The sequence below is a fragment of the Uloborus diversus genome, chromosome 7, assembly GCF_026930045.1.
Source record: "Uloborus diversus isolate 005 chromosome 7, Udiv.v.3.1, whole genome shotgun sequence".
Lineage (NCBI taxonomy): Eukaryota > Metazoa > Arthropoda > Arachnida > Araneae > Uloboridae > Uloborus > Uloborus diversus.
In genome coordinates, this window is record NC_072737.1 from 91,768,314 (window position 1) to 91,790,836 (window position 22,523).

The window sequence follows — 22,523 nt, forward strand, 5'->3', positions numbered from 1 at the left end:
GTTGACCCTCGAGTGGAATTCAAAATTTAGGGTGGTGAGAAAAAAGAGAAAAATATATGATTGCTTTGCTTCAAAAGCAATGAGTGAACCAAGCCAATTCTTTTAAATAAGGATACTACATGATACTAGGTACATGCTTGCATAAATGTTTTGTGGCTTACTCATGGCTTTGAAGGCAAAGGTCAATTGAAACTGCTCCTTTTTTACTTTTTTTTTTTGCCTTGTTTGGGCCTGGGTATCTGCTAATGCCATGAGTAACCCTCGGAAATACATATATGATTAACTACTCACCACAGTATAGCACAAAGAAAAATATAAAATAGCTTTCGTTTCTTTTTAATTTAGTAGTTAAACGGTCTCAAAGTCAATTTTTTAAAAATGCCTAAGTTTAGAGGTCAATAACTTTAATCGCAACGGGTCAACAACTTTGGGACACAGCTGTAGTTATAGTCCGAGTGGTGTAGTTTAAGGTTCAGGTTAGAAACTCGTGGCAACTAATCTACTTTTTTAATTATGCAGTCTGAAAGTTCATAATTTGAAACAAAAACAATCAGTTTTAGGTCAATTACTCTAGAACGCCCGAGTCTTTGAGCAAGAGCTGTATTTATGCTGTACGTGTTGTAGTTTGGGGTGTCGTGGTAATTTTGGGATCTTAAAGTACATTAGGCTGTTGATTCGTTCTAGTATTTATATTAGTTTGAGCTCATAAGATTTTGAGTAGCAAGCATTTTAACTCGTGAAAAAAATGCTCTTTTATACTGAAATCAGCATTTTTGAGACTGTTTAATTAAGTAAGATAATTAGATCTCATGGTTTTCTGACATGAGTCTAAAACTACACCTCGTAGAGTATAATTACAGCTCTTACTCAAAGTTATTGACTCGGGCGTTTTAGAGTAATTCGCCAAAAACTGATTCTTTTTGTTTCAAATTATGAATTTTGAGACCACGTTATTAAAAAAGTTCATTAGTTGTCATAGGTTTCTAACCTGGACCTTAAACTACACAACTCGGACTATAACTACAGCTGTGTCCCAAAGTTTTTGACCAGTCGCAATTAAAGTTATTGCCTCTAAACTTGGGTATTTAAAAAAAATCATCAACTTTGAGACCGTTTAACTACTAAAGTCAAGAGGGACGAAAGCTATTTTATATTTTCCTTAGTGCTATACTATGGTGAGTAGTTAATCATATACGTATTTCCGAAGGTTACTCACGGCTTTAGCAGATACCGGGCCCAAACAAAGCAAAAAAAGGAACATTTTCAATTGACCTTTGCCCTCAAAGCCATGAGTGAGCCACGAAAATATTTATGCTAGCATGTACCTAGTATTAAGTAGTATCCTTATTTAAAAGAATAGGCTTGGTTCACTCATTGCTTTTGAAGCAAAGCAATAAAATAATTAGCTCTTTTTTTTTTCACGACCTTAAATTTTGACCCCTACTCAAGGACAAGCAAATCAGTTTTTTAGAAAAATAAACTCCACTTTTTCTTATTATAGTACCACTAACACATTTTGAAATTTTTACAAAAATTGAAGACATCAACTATCAAAAGTGTCCAGCTTTGAAAAAAATTACTCTTAAGCTTGACAATCTTTTCGAATACTTCCAACATTATTTAAATCCTAATAACTGAAATTTTAAGTAAAAATATGCAGAAAAAATGAAATTTCTACTACTACCAAAAAAAAAAAAAAAAAAGAAAAAGAAAAAGAAGAATTGTCATAAATTTTGCAAATTTTAACTATGAACATTTTAAAAATTGAATCAACAGTTGTTCAAGTACTACACTTGACAGAAACAAAGCATGACATGGATTTTCTCAAAAATTCTAGCATTGCTTATTTATTATTGTTTTTTCCCTTTTATCAAGAATTTTAAGGAACAAAATTTGTAGAATTAAGATACATTTTCTCCATAAACAGAAAAATAAAATTCACTTCTGCAAAAGGAAGATGAGAATAAATCTTAAATTGAACCCAGGAGGATTAGTTCCAAGAATTTTACACTTAAAGGAAATAAATGCTTTAGAACATATGATCATTACTGTGCTTTAAACTTAATTCCTAAACAATAAACTGGTTTTGATTCAGCAAGGATATAACTGATTAAGATCATATTTCAAATCATTAATTTTAAGCAGATTGGGAAAAAAAAAAAGTTTTCTTCTGAAAAGCTTTTAAAAGGAGATATCTAAAAGAAACTTTCGATTGATTCGTAATCAATTTTAAATTTATTCAAAAGCATAAAACTCTTAGTTTCAAAACCTGCCATCTTGAATTACTTTTTTTCCTCGCTGAAGTACAGAATACGTTATATAATAAATTACCTTGCCTCTGATAAAGTAATTTAGTGTAAAACTTATCTTGTATTTTAGTAAGTATTGCTGAAAGTTACAGGAAAATTTAGTGTGTAATATAACTATATTACACACGTAAAGATTCGTGACCTGAAAGACTAGTCGACATGGTTTTTTTAGTCGCGCTCTCCCTCTTGTATCTTCAAAAAGTTGATACCTGTTCATCAAAAGTAATCTCTAAGATCTAGAATGACAGCACTAAAATAAAACTACGTTCAGTTTTCAAATAAAGGATTCTCAATTCAAAGCCATTCAAAGAGAAGAAATCACAGTCGTACGTCGGATATTGCAACACATCCACAAAACTCTTCTACTAAGACCAACAAGCATAAATATATTTATGCAGATGGCAGATACCTTAAACAGCATTTAACATTTGCCAAAATGGCATGTCTATTCACTCTTAAAGTGAGACAGGAGTTAAAAGAAGAAAAATGTGAAACCTGGGTGCAACCTACTTTGAAGGCTAAGGTCAGCTTTTTTTACAATATCAAACAAAGTATTTGACAGACTATTATTCAGATCATCAATCCAAATTAAAAATACAGTGGCAGATTTTACACAGAGACAAAGTATTACCTGAACTCATTCACGTGTCTCATTTTGAGTGTAACATGGTGGTGTAGTTAAAAGTGTGCAGGGCCAGATTTAGGGGAGGGCAGGCGGGGCTACTGCCCCGAGGCCTCCACAACAAAGGGGCCCCCACAGTAAAATTTTTACAAAATATCCTAACTTTCACGGATCGAAAATATCAGATATATACATATGCTATATCATAATATTCGGATATATATCAAAGTATCGGATATTTTCGAAAATATGATGATCTCTTCGAACTCTGATTAGGGGCCTCCATTCCTTCGTTGTCCCGGGGCCTCCACACTTCCAAATCCGGCCCTGCAAGTGTGAATACTTGATCTCCTTCAAGAATACTTCTTAGTGTAAAAAGTTAAAGCAGCATATGAATCAAAAAACAAAAAGAAAACAGAAAGTAAATGGGTAGAGAAACATTGTGTGACTCTATTTTCTAGAAATATTACCTGCAGTCATTTATACTCTGCATGGGATAAACAGCAGCAGTTCGCATTAATCATTATTAAAAAAACTTCTTTTTAACTTTGTGAAAAAGAAAAGAGTAGTTTTGTAAATCCGGCATCCTTTCTGAATTGAAAATACTTGTTCATAATATTTTTTTCAGACCAGCGCATGTTCTCGCTATTGAAAGCTCTATCATTAAAACAGGTTCTAAATTAAAAAAAAAAATACACACACATATATATTTGGTTATATTTTTGATCTGAAAGTTATAAAATATTTTTTTTTTAAATTCAATATTCAAAGAAAAAAAAAGAGCAAGAACAAATTATGATAAGAGATTAAACTGGTTGATCTCTTTGAGAGGACATTTAACACTATGCAGATAGAGAGAAAAAATGGTGCCTTGATAAATTTGTGGTTAAGAGAACCAGTTACAATATAGAGGTGGTTGCTCAGAAAGCTTTCAATGCATTAATTGTAAGGCAGACATTCAAATTAAGTACATTGCTAAGCATCGTTGAAAAAAAATTAGTGCCCTGGTAGAACAGAAAACATTTTAAATTCAGGTTATTAAAAAAAAAACTTAGATTTTGCAAGCATAATGCTAAATATTCCATATTATTTTTCATGTATTTTTATTTCAATAATTAAGTATTTTACGTGAAACATATTATGTTTGAAATTCAATTTAAGATAAATTTAATGAAAAGCTTGGAAGACAATGCAGACACAACACTCTACACTAAAAACACCTGAATGCTAACATTATATTAATTTTTAAAATTCATTTCAACATTACTTTGAATTACATTAAATAATTTCTATAGTATCAAAAATATATTAACTACTCTAAATCAAGAATTAAAAGTCTAAATAACTGAATTAAACGTCATGTAGCAGAAGAAGAAACTCCATTCTATATTTCTATTTAAAAATCTGAAGATAAAATATTTCTTAGAGGCAACATAATTGAAGATAATTATCAACTAATTGACATTTATCATGTTTGCAAAATAAATCTTGCAAAAATATCACAAGCATCTGCTTTACTTGTAAATTTTTTTTCAAACAAAACGAAAACAGGACTAGAATATGTAGAGTCATTTGAGAAAGAAAAAAAAAAGGCTAGCAAGAAGGTAAGGCCCTAGCTCAAAATGGCCCGTCTATATGCATTCCAAACTATTTTGAATGCAATTTTCAATCGCATTAACACCTTACCATCATGAAAGGGTAACACATCAGACAAAAAAAAAAAAAAAAAAAAAACTTTGTTAAAGGGAATGGGAGATTCGTTTCCTTAAATGCTAGTATAAATTATAAACACAAGTGTAAATTCATTCAAAGAATATTGCATGATAACAAAAAATATGCGACACAAACTATCCTACTACTTATGAAGCAACCAGTTCATAATATAATTGTATTTACAATGTGGAAAAAATAAAGTGAACTGTCACTAGTTCATCTAAAACTAACTCATTGGTTTTGCTCTCTCTCAGCTGAAACGAATTCTTAAAACTTCCAACTGAACTCCTAAATAGTTTTCCTTGGTGGGATCACGTATCATGTTTTGCAGTGAAATGACGCAGCAGGAGCTCACTCTATAACTTTAAGGCATTATATAACTTTACAAATAAATTTTCTTAACTATTTCTCAAATGGAAATTACAACCAAATGAACTACATAAAAATGAAGATAATGTGAAAAGTAAACACTGTAAATTATCATTTTTTATGGAAAAAAACTAGAGTAAATGACACATGAAATGGGAAATGATGTAAATAAGATCACCTCACATGTGCAAAAAATTTTAAAAAGCCTAGCAAAAACTCGATAATGTTTAAAAAGATGAACCATAACTGACAATACTTATGATATAGGCGGTTGTACTACCACATACTTATATGTAGTGTGTCCATTAAATGAGAGATCTACTTGAAACGTAAATAAAAAAACATGGTTTGAGAATTTAAAAAAAAAAAAAAAAAAACATAGCTTGCCGCTTTTAGTAGAAAACCAATACATTTTAAAATATATATTGCTTCCAAGTAGTTCCCTCAACAGTCCAATCTCAAACCGTAATTTTCATATTATGTTCAAAATGCGTCACTCACTTAATGGACAACAGTATTTGACTGTATATACAGTCAAACCCCGTTAACAAGAACTCGCATAACCCAAAATTTTGCTTAGAGCGAATTAAACGCCATTCCCCCTCAGATAAATTAGTATTAAATCAATTGCTTAACGGGAAGAGGATTTAGACGAAATCCCGCACATAAGACAAAGAAAATTTTAAGGTCTTAAAGAAAAAAGGAAAAAGAAAATCCTTATACTTTTACATTAAATTACTTTCGAAAGTCGAAAGATCTGCACTTGAACACAAATGAAATGGATGGCAGCGAGAAAATTCCTCTTGTATTGGAAAATCGGGAAAACCACGTTGTTTCAAGGAAGTACGAACTTTAGCGGTAGAACTATGCTTGCAGTAAAAAAACTTGAATGAACAGTGAAATCTTTACCAAGTGGCTGAGAAACCTAGATTTAAAATTTCATAGTGGAAAAAAAATTGTCTAACGTAGGACCTGTACTGCCCATGTAGAGGTTTAATGTCTAAAAGCGATGAAATGTATTTTTAACCGTCAACACTGTAGTGAAAACCCAGTCTTGCGATCAAGGGAACTTCAGATGCTTGAATATGCACTGTCATAGAGAAATTGTCAGAATAGCCAGTGTCTGTTTCGAATTACTAGTGTTTCTTACTTAGCTATAAATTTTAATGCTTGGGGGGACATTTTTGTACAAAGGTACTTTGGTTCCCTATATTTTCTGAGACACAAAAACAAAAAAACTTGTCTACTTACACAAAGTACGGTAAACGTCGAAATCGGTTAACACGAAATATTTTTGCATCCCCTTCGAATTTCTGTTAACAAGGTTTGACTGTATATGTATAAAAAAATATACATATAGTACACACAGGCACACATTATATAGGTGAAACTCTTTTTAAAAAGCTTTCATTATACTTGCTCTGGTATCAGTCTAGATGGGATAAGCCTTTTAATCATCTCCAAAAGGAAAAAAGTAAAAAATGGTATCTATAAAAATAATTGTTGATAAATACTTTAACCATAATCATTTATATGAAGAAGAAAAAAAGTTTGCAGTTTTATCTCGCTATAAATTCAAGCATGATGTAATAGCGACTCAACAACCTCATAACTAAGTCTTCACTGTGGATAAAAATCTTGCTTCATTGCTCATCACAACTAAATAATATTGCTTGATTCACTTCACTTTTCCTGTACCTTCATAAGGTGAAATTTTTTGCAACAAGATACTAAATTGCTAAATGCAAGAATGAAGATCAACTGATTAGATCTCACAATTGCAATGATTTAAGTGAATCCGGTAAAAGGTTTATAGCTGGATCATGGATACATAAATATTTTAATATATAGATATACTTAGCACAAGAAATGGGCAAATATTAACCTTGAATACATACACAAATTATTTGATAGATATTTGTGGAAAGTCATTAATGTTTCCAAAATTACAACAGCAACTTTTTTGGCTCAACCCCTAAATGCAAAAAAATCCAGGATTATGATAGGTGACAGCTGTGATGCCAATAAAGGGTCGTCTAAACTGGTGATGGAGTTTATCACATGATTTTTTTAAAAAAACAAAGGCTGACGTAAAATTATTTAAAAAACTAGAACTATTAGCTTATTGAGAATTTTAAGCACAATAGGATTTGAGGACATCTTTTCTAAATGAGATCAAAAACTATGTCAAATAATCCTCTAAAATGTAAGAGGTGGAGGGTTGAGAAACATAGTTACAGGGCTGGGCACTATTTATTTTTTGGACCCTCTCTGAAAAAAAAAACCTGGCTATGCGACTGACTCCAGTCACCCATTAACAAACAGAAAAGATCTTTGATCAGTTGTCATTGAACCTAGGATCTTCCAGTCAGAAATCCAATGCCTTATCTGAGTTGTTGTTCCACAGCTTCTGTGGAACAACAACTCAAAGTACTTATACTGTTCTGGATATGTGTTTGAGAGGGCAAAACAAGCAAATAGGGTCTATATTGCATTTACAACATCAACATGTAGTATATTTTGCTATCTTGATGGATTTGACAAGAAAATGCTTCTAATATTCTCCATCTGCTAACACTTATGTCGCAGAGTGTCCATTTGAAAAGGTTAAAAAATGGAAGAGTTGGCAGGTAAGATAACTAGATTTTCATAAGAAACTAAACTGGCAATGGAAATGAAGCATTTTGCTCTGGTTTTTACCACTATAAATTTTGAGAATTAATTTTCAGAGCTAAAATTGAATTACGATGAAATCAAGAGCTTGCTTAAGTAAACAGTTATACTAAGATCATCTAAAACAAATACTACTGGTTTGAATTCAACAATTTCAGAAAACATGTAGTACGTAATGGCTTAAGTCACAGCCTTGAAATGTTGAATGTGACTAGAAGATTAATGAGGTCAATTATAATGAGTAAATAACCAATAAAGAGCTTAATAAAACTAGCTTGCTTAATCTAACAGCAAGTGTGATGATGATAACTAAATACAAACGATAACAACTTTGCTTCTGCCGCATTTCAGTCCAAAAGAACCGCTATCTGTCATAGAGAGTCTCTACTCAGCACTTTGTATTCAATATGAGTTATCCACCCATTTCCAAAATCAGGAAATGCTATACCATCCAATAGTTTATGTAAACATACAGAGAACAAAAGAAAATATATTGCCATCTGAAATTTTTTTTCAGCAGAATGCACTTCTAGAGGGAGTCGAGGAAGAAAATCGGGGAGCTCAAGAAGTCTGAGTGAAGGAGACCAGGTCACACATGTTAATGCCAGAGAGGTCGATGGCAAAGTCGACCGCATCATCTGCTTCCCCGAGCTCCAGTAAATGCTCGTAGTCCTCTGGGAAGTGGGAACTGGTCCTGTCACACAAATACAACATATTAGTCTCTGCTGCAAGCATTATCCTCTTCCGTGATTGACGCTCCCACTAAAAGTGCATTCTAGCTGAGCATATCTTATGCAGGGTTGGCATTAGAAAGCAGGATTGCGCCCTTTCCGCAACATTTACCAAAACCTCACTCGAAAAAATCCCATTTGCATGCTGTTCCCACAGATTCCACTAGACATTTTAGTCGAGGAAAAAAAATACCCCTTGCAATTTTCCTTAGTGTGAATCCTGCCTATGCCTTATTTATAGGAACAAGGGGCCCTCAGGGGCCGATGCCCAATTGATTTTGTGAAAAGCTGATGGGAGAAAAGAGACAGTCATTTGAAGTTCAAAATTTAGTGCCATTAAAAATGACACTGCTTGATTTCATGCCCAAAATAATGTTCAACTTGCATTTTAATACTGAACTTTAACACACTTATAAATATATACACTTCCTTAAATATAAGTGATGGTGTATATTAAGGTACAGCATTTTGAAATGTACCTTTCATGATGATTAACTACTAACAGCAATGCTAATCATATGAAAATAAGTAATGGGTTAATGCTCAAAATACAAACAACTTCCAATTAATTACATGCTGAAAATAGTTCAAATGAAAAATTTCAAGAATATCTAGAACAATGAACATCACCCTAAACCTTATTGTAAGCTTTTCCCAATAAATGGAATTCTGCTAAGGACCAAAAGAAACAATTGCACAGAAGCAAAATGATATTGAGCAAGACTATTTCAGACTCAAACAGTCAAAAGAATCAAATATCCTTCTTGATTGTTCAGAATTATTAGCAAAAAATAAAACAATTTACATTTATTTTGGAAAACCCTTCATTAAACACATTTATTATGACTTTTCACTGGTGACCAGATTCACTACACCTCATGGTAGCAAAACTCTTCAAAGATTAAAAACCAAAAATAAGAAGGAAAGAAGAACTAATCAAATACAAAATTTTGATAAGAGAATTTCAACAGTTGCAGTTTGCAACTTTCAATTTGCAGTTTGGACTCAGAAAGAATGCACTTATTAAATAGCGAAAATCACGGATAAGTTTATAGAATAAAATTTAAAAAAATCACACCGTATGCAAAGTAATTTATAACAGGAAAAAGTCATTTTCTCTTTTGCAACACATACTTAAATCTTGGGAACTATAATAGAACATTTAACAATGATAACTTCTGAAATTCAATATTTATTTGCCTATTTAGAGCCCTCTCCTATATACTACATAAATGTATATGACACCATTGGAATTACTTTAAAATATCTAAAAAATATTACAAAAAGAAAAAAAAAAAGCCAGTTGTTTCACAACAAAATCAAAAATATTTTGGAATTAGCATGATTTTTTGGTATAGAATTACACACATTTAACTACAAGATCGAAAACAATTTTAATGGATTTATAATATAAGCGGCTAAAAAATACATCAAAACATAACAAAATGGAGAAGACATTTTCAATTTTAGCGAAATTATATACAAACTATATAAAAATTAACAGAAATAATAAAAACTATGCACGATTAGAATTGGAAAAGAATGGGGGGGGGGGGGGGGGACTATTGGCAAAGGGTAAAAATTGGTGCAATTGCAACAAAATCAATGGTGAATAATCATCCCAGAGATAACTTGCAAAAATATAAAATAAATAATTCACTACAAATAAATATTGCCCTTTAAATCAAGTTCTTATTATTCTTTTAATCATCATAGAATATTTCAACAAAAGATGGTTGTTTTAAACAGCTACATAGCTTTTATTAATATTGATTAAATGTATTATACCAATAATACCATAATTAAAGGTTTAACCCAGAGTGTATTCAGCTTTGCTTATACACATTCAATTTTCATATTCAAATTAAGTATAACATGCATGTTTTGTAGTTAATTAGGAACTTAAGGAACTAATTTGAAATGTATCATTGGAAGATTTAAGTGAAGATTTCTAAATGCTTTAAAATGTAAAAAATAACTCTTACAAAGAATAATTTTGTACAATATCACAGGCAATAGGCAATTTGTAGTTTCTGTAAAACTGATAAATGATTTAGAACTAAAGCAGGTCCACTCGAAAAACGTGGAGAGAATTAATCAACTAACAAAGTTAATTATTCTTGAAACATTTGGAACACGCACCTCTAAGTGCATTTGAACATATGCACACAAAAACACAGCATATATCAAGAAAGTTAATGCATTCAAAAAAAAATGATCGTGGAGCTCTGTTTAACTTTTCACCTGTGCCCATCCAGTCAAGTTTATCAAAAGCTGTTACTTAGGCAAAGAAAAAAAAATCTATCTTGGAATTTACTAGAGCTAATTTCACTCTCCTCTCCATTATGAAGTTTGAATATTGAGAAAAAAAAGTTAAGTAGTCAACCCCTCCCCCAGGTAAACTGTAAAAGAAAACTGAACCAGAAAATGGTAAACAAATCTCCTTGCTTAAGAGAGAGAGAGAAAATAAGTTTTTCACACAAAAAGATGTTTCTGAGATGTTCTAAGACAGGGCTTCCCAAACTGTAATCTGCAGACCCCCTCTTTTTTTTATTCTAAATTTTTATTTTAATGCTGTTCATTTTGATTTTTGTACTCCAGAATAAGCATTGTGAATTGCCTACATTTTTGTAAACAGACTCTCATTTTAAATTTGTAATGGTTAACTTAATTAAGTTCAGCTACAAGTATCTATACACTCAAATGACAGGGGTCTGCACTAAACACTGGACCAGAAAAGAGGTGTGCGGGGTAGAAAGTTTGGGAAGCTCTGTTCTAAGGTATATTTCAAGGTGCCAAGAGACATCTTCAAGTTTCAGAAAAAACTTTTAGATATCAGGCACAACTTTTTAATAGCATATTTGGATGTTGAAGAAAAGATTTTTAATAGAAGTTGAGGAATATTACGGTTTTTTATTCAGTAAATCATTAAAATCTGTTTATATTGTGCTGAAAAACAAAAGAACAGCTAACTTTGAAACATGTAAATATCAGAAGTTGTATGTACATGTTAAGGTGAAAAACTGAAATTGGAGACATTTACTGCAAATATTTGGTTTTTCGTTGGTGTTTTAATGTCGACATTTACCAGGTTTTGCTCTTTGGCCAGTGGCATATATATAATTATACATAACCAGGTTTGTCACATGGATGTTATTCATTTCAATATGCAACATTTTATTACAAAGTAATATTTTTTGTATAAAAAACATGAGCCCGAAACAAATTTTTATTTATATTTTTCTTGAATGTTTTCAAAATTTAAAATAGAATCATAAAACTAAGTGTGAAATCCAAATAAATAAAATAGTGGTAATTGTGTTATAATTATCTTTCAATTAAGCTTTTGATCCAAGAAACCATATAATGAACAGCTATTATGATTAAGCTGATAATAGAGGCTTCTAATATGGTTTTATTAGATGTAATACTCAGCATTATATTAAAAGACAATCATTCATATGAAATCGTAAGATGTGATAGCAAAAATACCACAAGATGTCCCATTTAAGGAGTAGCAGACTTGATTTTAGTCAATCAATGTCCAGATCAATGCAAATTATCAAATTTGAAAGCAATAAGGTTGAAATTTCTCATTCCTAACGTTACAGCCTATAAACCAAGAAGCAATTGACACTCCAACTCGAAAGCACTGGTTCAACTTTTACTTAAAAGCTGATTCCAATAACATAGTACAGCATACAAATATGTTGGAATAATGATATAGATGCCTTTATCCGTGTCAAAAACATGGTTAAAGGTATTGAAGTTTGCGCATAATTATTTGATGCAAACTTTTTGAAGAAAAATGTTGAAAAAGATTATGGTAAGGGAGATGAAGAAATTGGTGTTCCCTCTCCAAGTACTCAAAACACTTATATCTTTCTTCAATGCAGCAAAAACATTCATAAGTAGAGAATAAGTAGATAACTGTATACTTTTGTATTTGCACAAAATAAAACTTTTTTTTTTTTTCAAATTCAGCAGAGACTCCAGCATTTGCAGGTAACGGATTTCTTTAAAAAGGTGTAAATGATTAATTTTCTATTGATACATTTTCAGCAACAAATTTGTTACTTTTTGTTAACGTACTCTTCCCTACGCATACATTTGTATTTGTTTTTCACACTATTACATATAAATGCAAATCCTTGTTACTTGCAATCAATCAAACTGCAATGATTTGAGGTTTTTAACCAGTCCCTTGGGATGACTGTTTGAGAAATTACTGTACTTGAAATGTATTATTTTTGACAGGATAAGCCATAATTTTAGTACTAATGTAATTCCCTTTTATTAGAGATCAAAGCATATATTTCCTCTATCCAGAACTTTGTTTACTTTTCCATAGAAAAAAAATAAATGAATTAGCTTAGAAAAGTTATAATATTAAAAAAATAAACGAGAAGAATAAGAATTAAAAACTAAGGACTTTTAGAAACAATAGTGAAACAAAGGGTCACATTTATTACCTACAAGTAGTTGAACATTCTAGTTAATTATAAGTATGGACTTAAACTCAATTATTCAACATATGAAATAATTTCAATAAATTAGCCATGTGCAAGAAAAACTACCAAAAAATAAGAAAACAAGAAGTTTTTTTAAAAAAAGTTTAAAAGCAGTAATTAAAATGAGAACATTTGCAGGGGGGGGGGAATACGCAGATGGGGGAAAAATTGAATAACAGCTACAAAATTATATTTTTGAAGCTATATCTTTATATTAAAATATTATTAAATGAAATACTATCTTTTACAACAAAAAATTAACACTTTCATTGCCAATCTCTCGCGAACAAGGGGGGGGGGGGAGGGACTGAACAGCTTTTCCTCTTGAATCAGTATTGTATATATGTTGTTTCCAAGAGTTTTGGCCAAGGGACAGTCGATTGGTATCCATTGTATTGACAGTGAGTGATTTACTTTCATTTAGGCTTAACAAAGCTACAGAAATTTTCAGCTTGATTCTTCTTAAATTATGAAAGTCTAGAAATATTAAGTGAAACTTAAAAAACATTTTTAACTTGTTAAATCTCTTAACTTTATAAAGTTTTTTCAGCATTTAAGGGGTTTTATAGTCTTGAAATGTAATCACTTATTTACTTAATTTTAAAGTCAACTCAAGCAAAGGATGCAAAAATGCCTGAATACCTTTAATGCTACTAAAGTTCCAACTATGTGCCTTATTTCCCAATGTAATACAAGGCAGTGAGAAGCAAAGGGATGCAAGTGGACATTTTCAAGTTTTGAGTAAAACACGTTTAAAGATTAGCTCCTAGGTAGGCTTTCATTGAAATTTTTTTCTAAATCATGCTGTATAGCAGGACTATAGTACCATCTCTTGCCCAAGGACAGAGGAGAGGTTCACACTACCATTTGTGCTGGTTATTTCCAAATTTTTAATTTTGCCACTTACATCCCTTTGCTTCTCGCAGCCTCATATGTGGTTTATAATACACACATATATGTCCAGTGGTGAAAATACAAGTAGTTGAACATTCTAGTTAATTATAAGTATGGACTCAAACTCAATCATTCAACATATGAAATAATCTCAATAAATTAGCCATGTGCAAGAAAGACTACCAAAAAATAAAAACACATTATTTATTCATCTCTTTCATATTCAACAGAATAAAATCTGAAACACCAAACCTTGTTATAGACATTAGCAAATTCATAACACATCAGTAAAACATGTCTGGATTAAACTATTAAACAAAAGACAATTACATATTTACAGTAAAAATTCACCAACAATAGTCTTTTGGAAAGATTTCAACATTTCACGCCTTTTTAGAGCATTTTGACCTTTACAGTAATAGTCGTTGTTTACTTGATATCTTCCATATGGGATACGCTCTCATAAGTCAGCATTAAAGTTTGAAATGGACAAGATAAACAGAACAGCGAGCTAGTCACTTAAAACTTAACAAATATTAAGTTGTGAGAGCAGAAGGGCTGACATTAGCTTTTGAGAGCTTACTTTGAATCCCTCTATCCCTTAGAAAAATCGGAAACTCGAGATATCGGTTTCTGGCAATCTCATAAAGTCATGCGATCTTGGAACCGTTTCCTCTTATAGGAAGAACAAAAGTGCAGCGAATATTAGCAGTTTAGTTTCCTGTCTAATACAAACTTAATGTACACGTCAGAAATATATATTTAAAAAAAAATGGTTACACTATGTAGAATGTTCTATTTTTGTTTTTATTTTCCATGGCAGTAACCAATGCCCCTTTTTATTGTAATGAGCTTTCTAATATTCAGATGAGACCTGCTTTTGAAGTTTAATTATCCGGTACTCCGGCTAGTCACTAATATTTTTGTTGTTTCTTTTTTCGTTACGTATGATCTATTGGTATATGTGCATCTGAACTTTCTACCATCTGGACCTAAATAAAATATTTTTTGATTATTTTTATAGGCATTAAAAAGAATATTACTGATCAAATGAAACATATCGAATGTACGTGAGTTTGTCTTGCAGAGAGATCACCTGCAACATTTTTAAAGGAACAAGTTTAATGAACGAGTCAAAAAAAAAAAAAAAAAAAAAGAATGACCTCCTGAAGAACAGATTATTACAAAGAACAACATTGCCCATCTCTAAAATCTAACCCGAAAATGCTGAAAGTTCTTTCTCCTGCAGGAGATGTAACTGATGCATTTAAATGTATTAAGTTACTTTAACACTTGTTCCTCACAAATTTCTCCACCCTACTAGTAAACTCACGCTCACTTAATTTTCACACAATCTTATGATGAGCAATCCTACAATGATTTCAGCTGAACACTTTCTAATTTCAAATGATTCTGTCCTTCATGAACAAAAGGTAAACCATCAAGTAGGTTGGATCGTTTCAGACTATTTCCTTGCATCATTGGATTTAAAATCTGCAAGGTGAATTGAACCACCAACATTTTTTTTGGACTGCAAGTATAAGTTGATTCGCAAATTTTTTAAATAATTTCATCAAATTTTTTTATAAAAAATAGTACAAACCGTATGCTACATATGTATGTATCAATTTCACATATTTTATTCTGTATTTAGATGAAAATTTATCATTGGTTCACCTTTTACTTTTCCCTCCAAAATAGAGTTTTTGAGTATTTGCCCTGGCCTAGGGTAAATACCCAAAACATTTACCTACCCACTGGGTAATTACCCAATTCATATCATTGATTGTGATACAGATAAGTCATGTATGGAATCTCAAGGGAAGCATTAAAATGGTCATTACTTAGTGCTTATTATATCCAAATTTTTAAAATAAATATTATAATATTTTAAATAGTTTTCATGAAAGAAAAGAGATTTGCAGCATTATCATCCAGAAAGGAAAAAAAATAGAAAGCCCAGGCCTAGGGTAAATACTCAAAACATATTTACCTACCCACTGGGTAATTAATTACCCAATTCATATCACTGGTTATAATACAGACAAGTCATGTATGGAACCTCAAGGGAAGCATTAAAATGCTCACTACTAAGTGGTTATTATATCCAAATTTTTAAAATAAATATTATAATATTTTAAATAGTTTTCATGAAAGAGATTTGCAGCATTATCATCCAGAAAGGAAAAAAATAGAAAGTTCATGGGAATTCTTTGAGGGAAAATTCAATCCTATTTAGATAATATAACATGGTTACAGCTTCACTGCAAATCCTGAATAAGCTCTGATAACTTTACGGCTGATGTTGAGAGTTTATTTCTTCGAGGAGTTTAGCAAAAAGGGAAAGTGTTATTGCCGCTAATGTGGTACCTTTGGAACACCAGGTCTCAACTTATAGAGCTGAACTATAAATGAACATCAGAAGAAAAAATGTTTCAAGAAAAATCTTTCACATCCTTCTTGTTCGAGAAGGCAGTACACCCTCTAGTTGGCTCTAAGAAATGCATGCGTAGGTTGGGAAATTAGCGGAGACATGTTGAAGCAGGGATCGCGCTAAGGATTTCGAAATGTTCGCCAGTAAATTAGCCAAATTTTAAAATTTCTTAGTCAAAGATTAACTTTTACTCATTTTAATGTATTTTTGTCTGCAGAAATATTTCATCAGAGTGAAGTATAACTTAATTTTTGACAATTTTTTGAGGATAAGGACAGGGGTATATCCAGGAATTTTTGTTCGTTTTTAGGAATTTTGTGAGAAAAAAAATGCAAATTTAGTAGTTTTTCCATAAATCATATGTAATTTTTCAAAGGAAAAATGGCTAAAAACAACTTAAAGTGATATTTATCATTCTTAAAAATATTTGAGAGTAGAAATACAAGCTTTTAATAAAGTAAAGACTGCATTCCTATCTTACTCTGATGTTTCAGACATCGAACACAATGAAACAAACGCACCATTCAACAAGGCATCCGCCAACAATTTCTACTCGGTAACCACGCTGCGCACTCGATATCCAATCAGTGAGAGGCGCAAGTACAGTGACGCAAAGAGGCGAGAGGCAAACGTCATCCTTCCACCGATCCGATGGATGATAACGCTCCGATCCAATGCTAACGCACGTGCGCGCACCTCATTCTGCTCAGAGTGATCTAGGGTTAAAACAACTTTCAGTGATTGCTAGTCTGGGAGTTTTGTGATGAAAGATTCGTTTTTAGGGGTCGGAATTTTGCGAAGGGTCCGTTTTTAGGGGTGCGACTTTTTTGAACGGACCTAATTTTTATCTAGATTGACATCTGAAGGAAGATTTTTTTTCTTCTGTGTATATTTTAGAAAATTTTCTGTTCGCCAATAAATTCGCCAAATTCAAAATTTTTTTTGCAGAATTTACGATTTTATCACATTTGGCGCATTGGCGAATACTTAGCGCGGTCCCTGTGAAGCGTTATCGAACATACCCTATTCCTAGAAGTGCTATATTTGTTTAAAAAGGCAGGCCGTTTAAATATGGAGATATATCAAAGTAGTATATTGTCGCCTCAGAGCAACAGTAAGATATCTTTGTGTTATTTCTGAGATTAGACATCTTACTGTTGCTCTGAGGCGACGATAAGTCAATTTTAAAATGCAAAAATCAAGTCTTATGTACAAAAATACATCTTCTTAAATTTAAAAATACTTTAATATGTCTTATACCAACAAGAACATTATAAGGACCATATTTTTATGTGTTGATATGAAATTGTCAAGGTTATACTTCTAACTTTTTTTTTTACTCAAAAATAAAGAGCTATTAGTGCTATCATGTCTAATTGTAAGACTATTTAATGATATTAACAAGGCTTTTTACCCAGTTATTAGCACTCTAAAAAATAAAAAAAGTAATATGTTCAAAAAATAGTAGCTTTTCATTTGGAAAAGTGCCTTTTATTGACATCTTAAAAATAAATGTACCTAAGGATATTACCGGTATGTATTTAGAGATTTTAAAGTTCATACTTAGAACAAAGCTATATTGTATTTTTTATCATTAGAAAATATGAAATTAAAAATACATACTTATTACATAGTGTTGAGTAAATAAGTATCAATTGATATATCTCAACATTGAAAAAAAAAAAAGGTAACACGATTTGCTATTGTATTACACACAGGCTTCTCCAATAAATTCAGATCGTTGTGAAAGAAACGCAAAAACCCATTAGAAATAGCTTTTTCAATCTGACATTTGCTCTCATATAAAATGAGAGGATGTTTCAGATTCAGGATCATGTTATCAATTCAAAAGTATCTAACTGCACTGCATGACAGCAAACATTTATTTTGATGCACAAGAAAAGTTGTAAATTGATCTCAGACCTCATTTGATAGGAAAGATAATTTTATTAGAAGCAAAGCAATGATAACAAAAAGAAACTTGAAGTGCTAAATGAATGTACAGATGAAAAACATGATGCAGCGAGACAAGTTCGACATGTTTGTTGAGACATGTACGAAAGAACGACATTTCTTTTCTTTCTTTATACAACAAACCACTTCAGCAAAAATAAGTTTGTTGCAAAATATTGATATCTAGACATAACAAATAACAACATTTGTCGAAGCTGTGAGATTTTTTTTTTCAACATCAAATCTAAATAACATCATATGAGGTCTGATAATAATGAATTAAAATGACGATAAAATTACAATAAAATGAACATTTTATTATATCTTGTCATTACTTTTCAATACAAAGAAAAATGATCATGGAATTGCACACAATCAAGCGCAACAAGTTCGATACAAACTATGAAAATATTAACAAGATGTCGTCACCATACAAATCAAATTCACGTTTACCTCCAAATGGATGATTTTTTGATTAAAAGTCCTCTGATAATGATCCACACAAGGATGCTCAAATCCAACTGGCATTTAAAATATATAGTTCGTAACATTGAATTATAAAAAGAAATGCAGGCTGTACTGCATTATACATCAACAGTGACACAAAAGCACTACATCCACCTCTCAACTTTTATCCCAAAAGGTTCTGCACCATAGACATCATAATTCTCAGGATCACAGCTGAAAATGGTAAAGAGAGAGAAAAAATCCAATTTGGATCAAACGATAAATTTTGATTTTAGACATAAATATCTCATTTCAAAGAAAAAATAAACCATTTCTTCAAGTCACAACAAGAAAACAAGAACAACGAAAAAAATTCTTTGGTTTAGAGGAAAGACAAAGGATGAAGAAGAGAAATGCAGAAAACACATAACACAGAAGTTAATCAAGATCAAAACGAACATGCTTCATACAGAGTACATTTCCTTGGGGGATAGAATCAAAGAGAAAAAGTGAATGTCAAGAAAAATATGAAATGATTCTTGATTAATGATCAACAACATGCAGCAAATATCACAATATCCAAAAATGCAATGAATCAAACAATGTCAAACACGATTAGAACATGAAATATTTTCCAAATAAAGATTTAAAAAATAGTTTCACAGTGAAAATGCTTTGACTATAAAAATCTCATTTACAACATGAAATGATTTATGGAGTAACATAAGTGATTACAATTGTCTCAGCATTATATATTCAAGCAAATATCCATTTAACAAAAATTTCTAGCAAAAACCACAATACTTATTGTTCACCATTTCCAAGTTTTTATAATCATAAATGATTATAATGAAAATAATATTTTACTCCCTTTTTTAGATGCTAATATCATATAGGTATCATCTAACTGACGCAGTAAATTTGGGGAAAACTACTAATTGAATTGAGGTACCTTTTTAAAACAAAACAGGCAAAATCAAAATAGATATCTATGTTTCTATATAATTTACTAGGAGCTGGAATTCAAAATTTTTAAAAGAAAGGGAAAGTAGCACTAGTGCTTGATTTCAGGCCCATCATTTCAAAATTTTCCAAAGGGGTAAGCTATGTACAGTACCTGCCACTAATAAAATCACCGGATTATAAAATCAGCCGTTTTTTAAAATAAAATCTGGAAGAACAGAATCATTGCAATATCAAAACATGCTAAAACCGTCTTTAATAAAATCACTATCGCCGATTTATAAAATCTAACTTTTAGCCGTCATACGTAAAATTTTGATAAAGAAGCACCAAGAAGTGAAGAAATCTCAGAAGGTAAGGAAATCTCAGTGCCAAACTTGCCCTTTCTAATAGACGTCAAAAAAGTGTTTGTTGTTAACCGATGCACTATAGAGCAAAGAGGAAAATATAACGTAGAAAGTTAAAAACATTTTGTTAACTTTCAAACTATATTGAATCTTAACTTTTCCATTATGGTAAAGTATTGTTGTTTAATTAAAACCCTTGCGCAAATAAAAAAAAAATATGCACCTCATGTTTATTTAAAATGTCAACTGTATTTTGGAACACTTCAAACAAAAAAATAAATGAAAAAATTCATTTCGTTTTTAGAGTTGTATTTAAATTTCAAAACTTTTCATTTTTTAAGTGAGAGTAGGTATGCTGGTTTATAAAATCAGCCATTTTACAGTAGCACCTCCTTTAAGGGACACCTCTGAATAAGGGACACCTCTATTTAAAGGACACCTTTTCTAGTCCCAGTCCCTCAGGATAGGGTCCTTCATGCATTTGCCTCTCATTAAAAAACACTTTATTTAAGGGACAGCCACAGAGAAAAAATATAAAAACATTATGTATAAATGCATTAGGAATTTCGAATTTACAGGAGAAAATTCAAGGTTCTTTTTTTTTTTTTAAACTAACATATAAAAGTTTGTCTTGATATTAATTGGTAAGTAAACAAATAAGTAATCTAAAATTCTTGCTGAGTCCTACATTCATGCTTTGTACTCTCATAATTCCTTTTCAAATGGGTTAAGCCCCAACAGATAGTGTGCTGCTCATGAAAAGCTTCGTATGGAAAACTTGAAATATGATCACACTGTGTTTTTGCATTTTAAATTACATGACATCAAAAAATCCATGTAACACATTAATTCAAAATTGTAATTCAAGAAAATCGATTACAAAACTTTGATACCACATTTTTGATACAATTTTAATTTTACAATTTTTTCCCCAGGTTTGAGTAATTCTGAATTTTAGAAACATTTTCAATAATTAATCTTAAATGTTATTAAATTGCGTTTATTATGAAATGCTGCTAAGCTAACACAGCATGCATGAATTTATCTACCTCCAAAGAAGGGACACCTCTATTTAAGGGACAGATTGTCCGGTCCCCTTAGTGTCCCTTATTGAGAGGTTCTACTGTATAAAATCAAGTGTCCTCAGAATGTGATTTTAATAAGCGGCAGGCGATGTACTTGATACAAATAATATATATATAAACAATGAAACCCACATCCACTCATTTGTTAATGCCGTATTTTTGGCCATAAGTGCCGTAGTGCTTTATAAGAAAAATTTTCTGCTGTGTTGGATACTATGGGAGCGGCACATACTTTTTTTAAACATTTTACTATGTTTTGGAGAAAATAGATTATTTTAAAAACAAGGAAAGCATAATGTAGTTAAAAGGTTAAAAAAAACAATTTGAAATATGCCCAGTTTTTAAATGTGTATGAAAAGGTTTTATTTTTGCAATCTTGATTTCTGAAACTAGTAAGTTTCGGAAAATTTGCTTTTTAGGTAAATGTTGCTTTTAATCTGGCTTAATACAAATACAATCTTTTAATTTATTTTCTTGCAGCTGTATTTCATGAGCATTTTTTTCAATAAACTTATTTCCAAGCAATCAACTATGTAAAATATTGACAAATATAGAATTCGACAATTCCTACTTTTTTGTCGAGTCAGGCTTTCGCTGTGATTTAGTTTTTAATTAACGTGTAGACAATACAAAATTTTGTCAGAATGTGCAGCAGTTTATTTCTTTATTGTTAAGTTACAGAGCCAAAATAAAGTAGGGAAAATGTTTGGATTTTCAAGAGTTGTATGGGAAATTTTTTTTGGAATTTTCATGTTGTGAATAATTTCGACCCTCCAGCCTTAAATAAGTTTTTTTTTTTTGACTAAATTGCTCAGTTTTATAGAGTATATAAGGTAATTATTTCAATGAAAGTTTACAACTTTTTAAAACATCCATTAAGGTGATCGTTCAGTTAATATCCGCAACTTTAACATTTTTGGTAGCGATCTGAAATTCAACAAGATTTATGATCAAAGGATTTTAAGTCCATAACTATAAGTAATTACATTATATATGGGTGATTCTCCAAAAACATTTTCCAGTCATAACTTTTTTTAAAATAAAAATGCTGAAAAAAAAAAATCTGAAAAAAATTATACTTACTCTTTGTTAAAAACTTATTAAGGGGAAAATAGAGCTAACTTTAACTATGTGACACCTTCAAAACAGGCAGTCAAATTTTCATACAGCAAGAGACAGACAAGCAGTACCAGGAGAGTAACAAAATGAATTTTTTCGTGGGTTATTTAAAATGTAACTATAGTAATAAAGAAATAACTGACGCCTAAATCAAAAAGTATGGTTATTAAATGACAAAACAAAATGTATGCAAAACCTCCCTTAACGGACACCCCCAATTTCTTAGAGTACAAGTCCCATATAGGTTTTTTCATATTACTCACTCTGAATAGCTTAGACTCCGAATAATGGACATTCATTTCAATGAAAAAAAAAATTGATTGCTACATTAAAACTTTCTTTAAGTTAGCCAT

At 31.2% G+C, this 22,523-nt stretch overlaps 1 protein-coding gene across 1 annotated transcript in view; it reads right to left on the minus strand.

The window, feature by feature from the left end:
* Positions 1-14,026: 14,026 nt before the first annotated feature.
* LOC129226409 (signal transducer and activator of transcription 5B-like) overlaps positions 14,027-22,523 on the minus strand; it is a 112,172-nt gene continuing 103,675 nt past the window's right edge. The window contains exon 23 of the mRNA XM_054861008.1: positions 14,027-18,890. Coding sequence (XP_054716983.1) covers positions 18,821-18,890 — 70 coding nt within the window. The 3' untranslated portion in view covers positions 14,027-18,820. The remainder of the gene's footprint in view (positions 18,891-22,523) is intronic.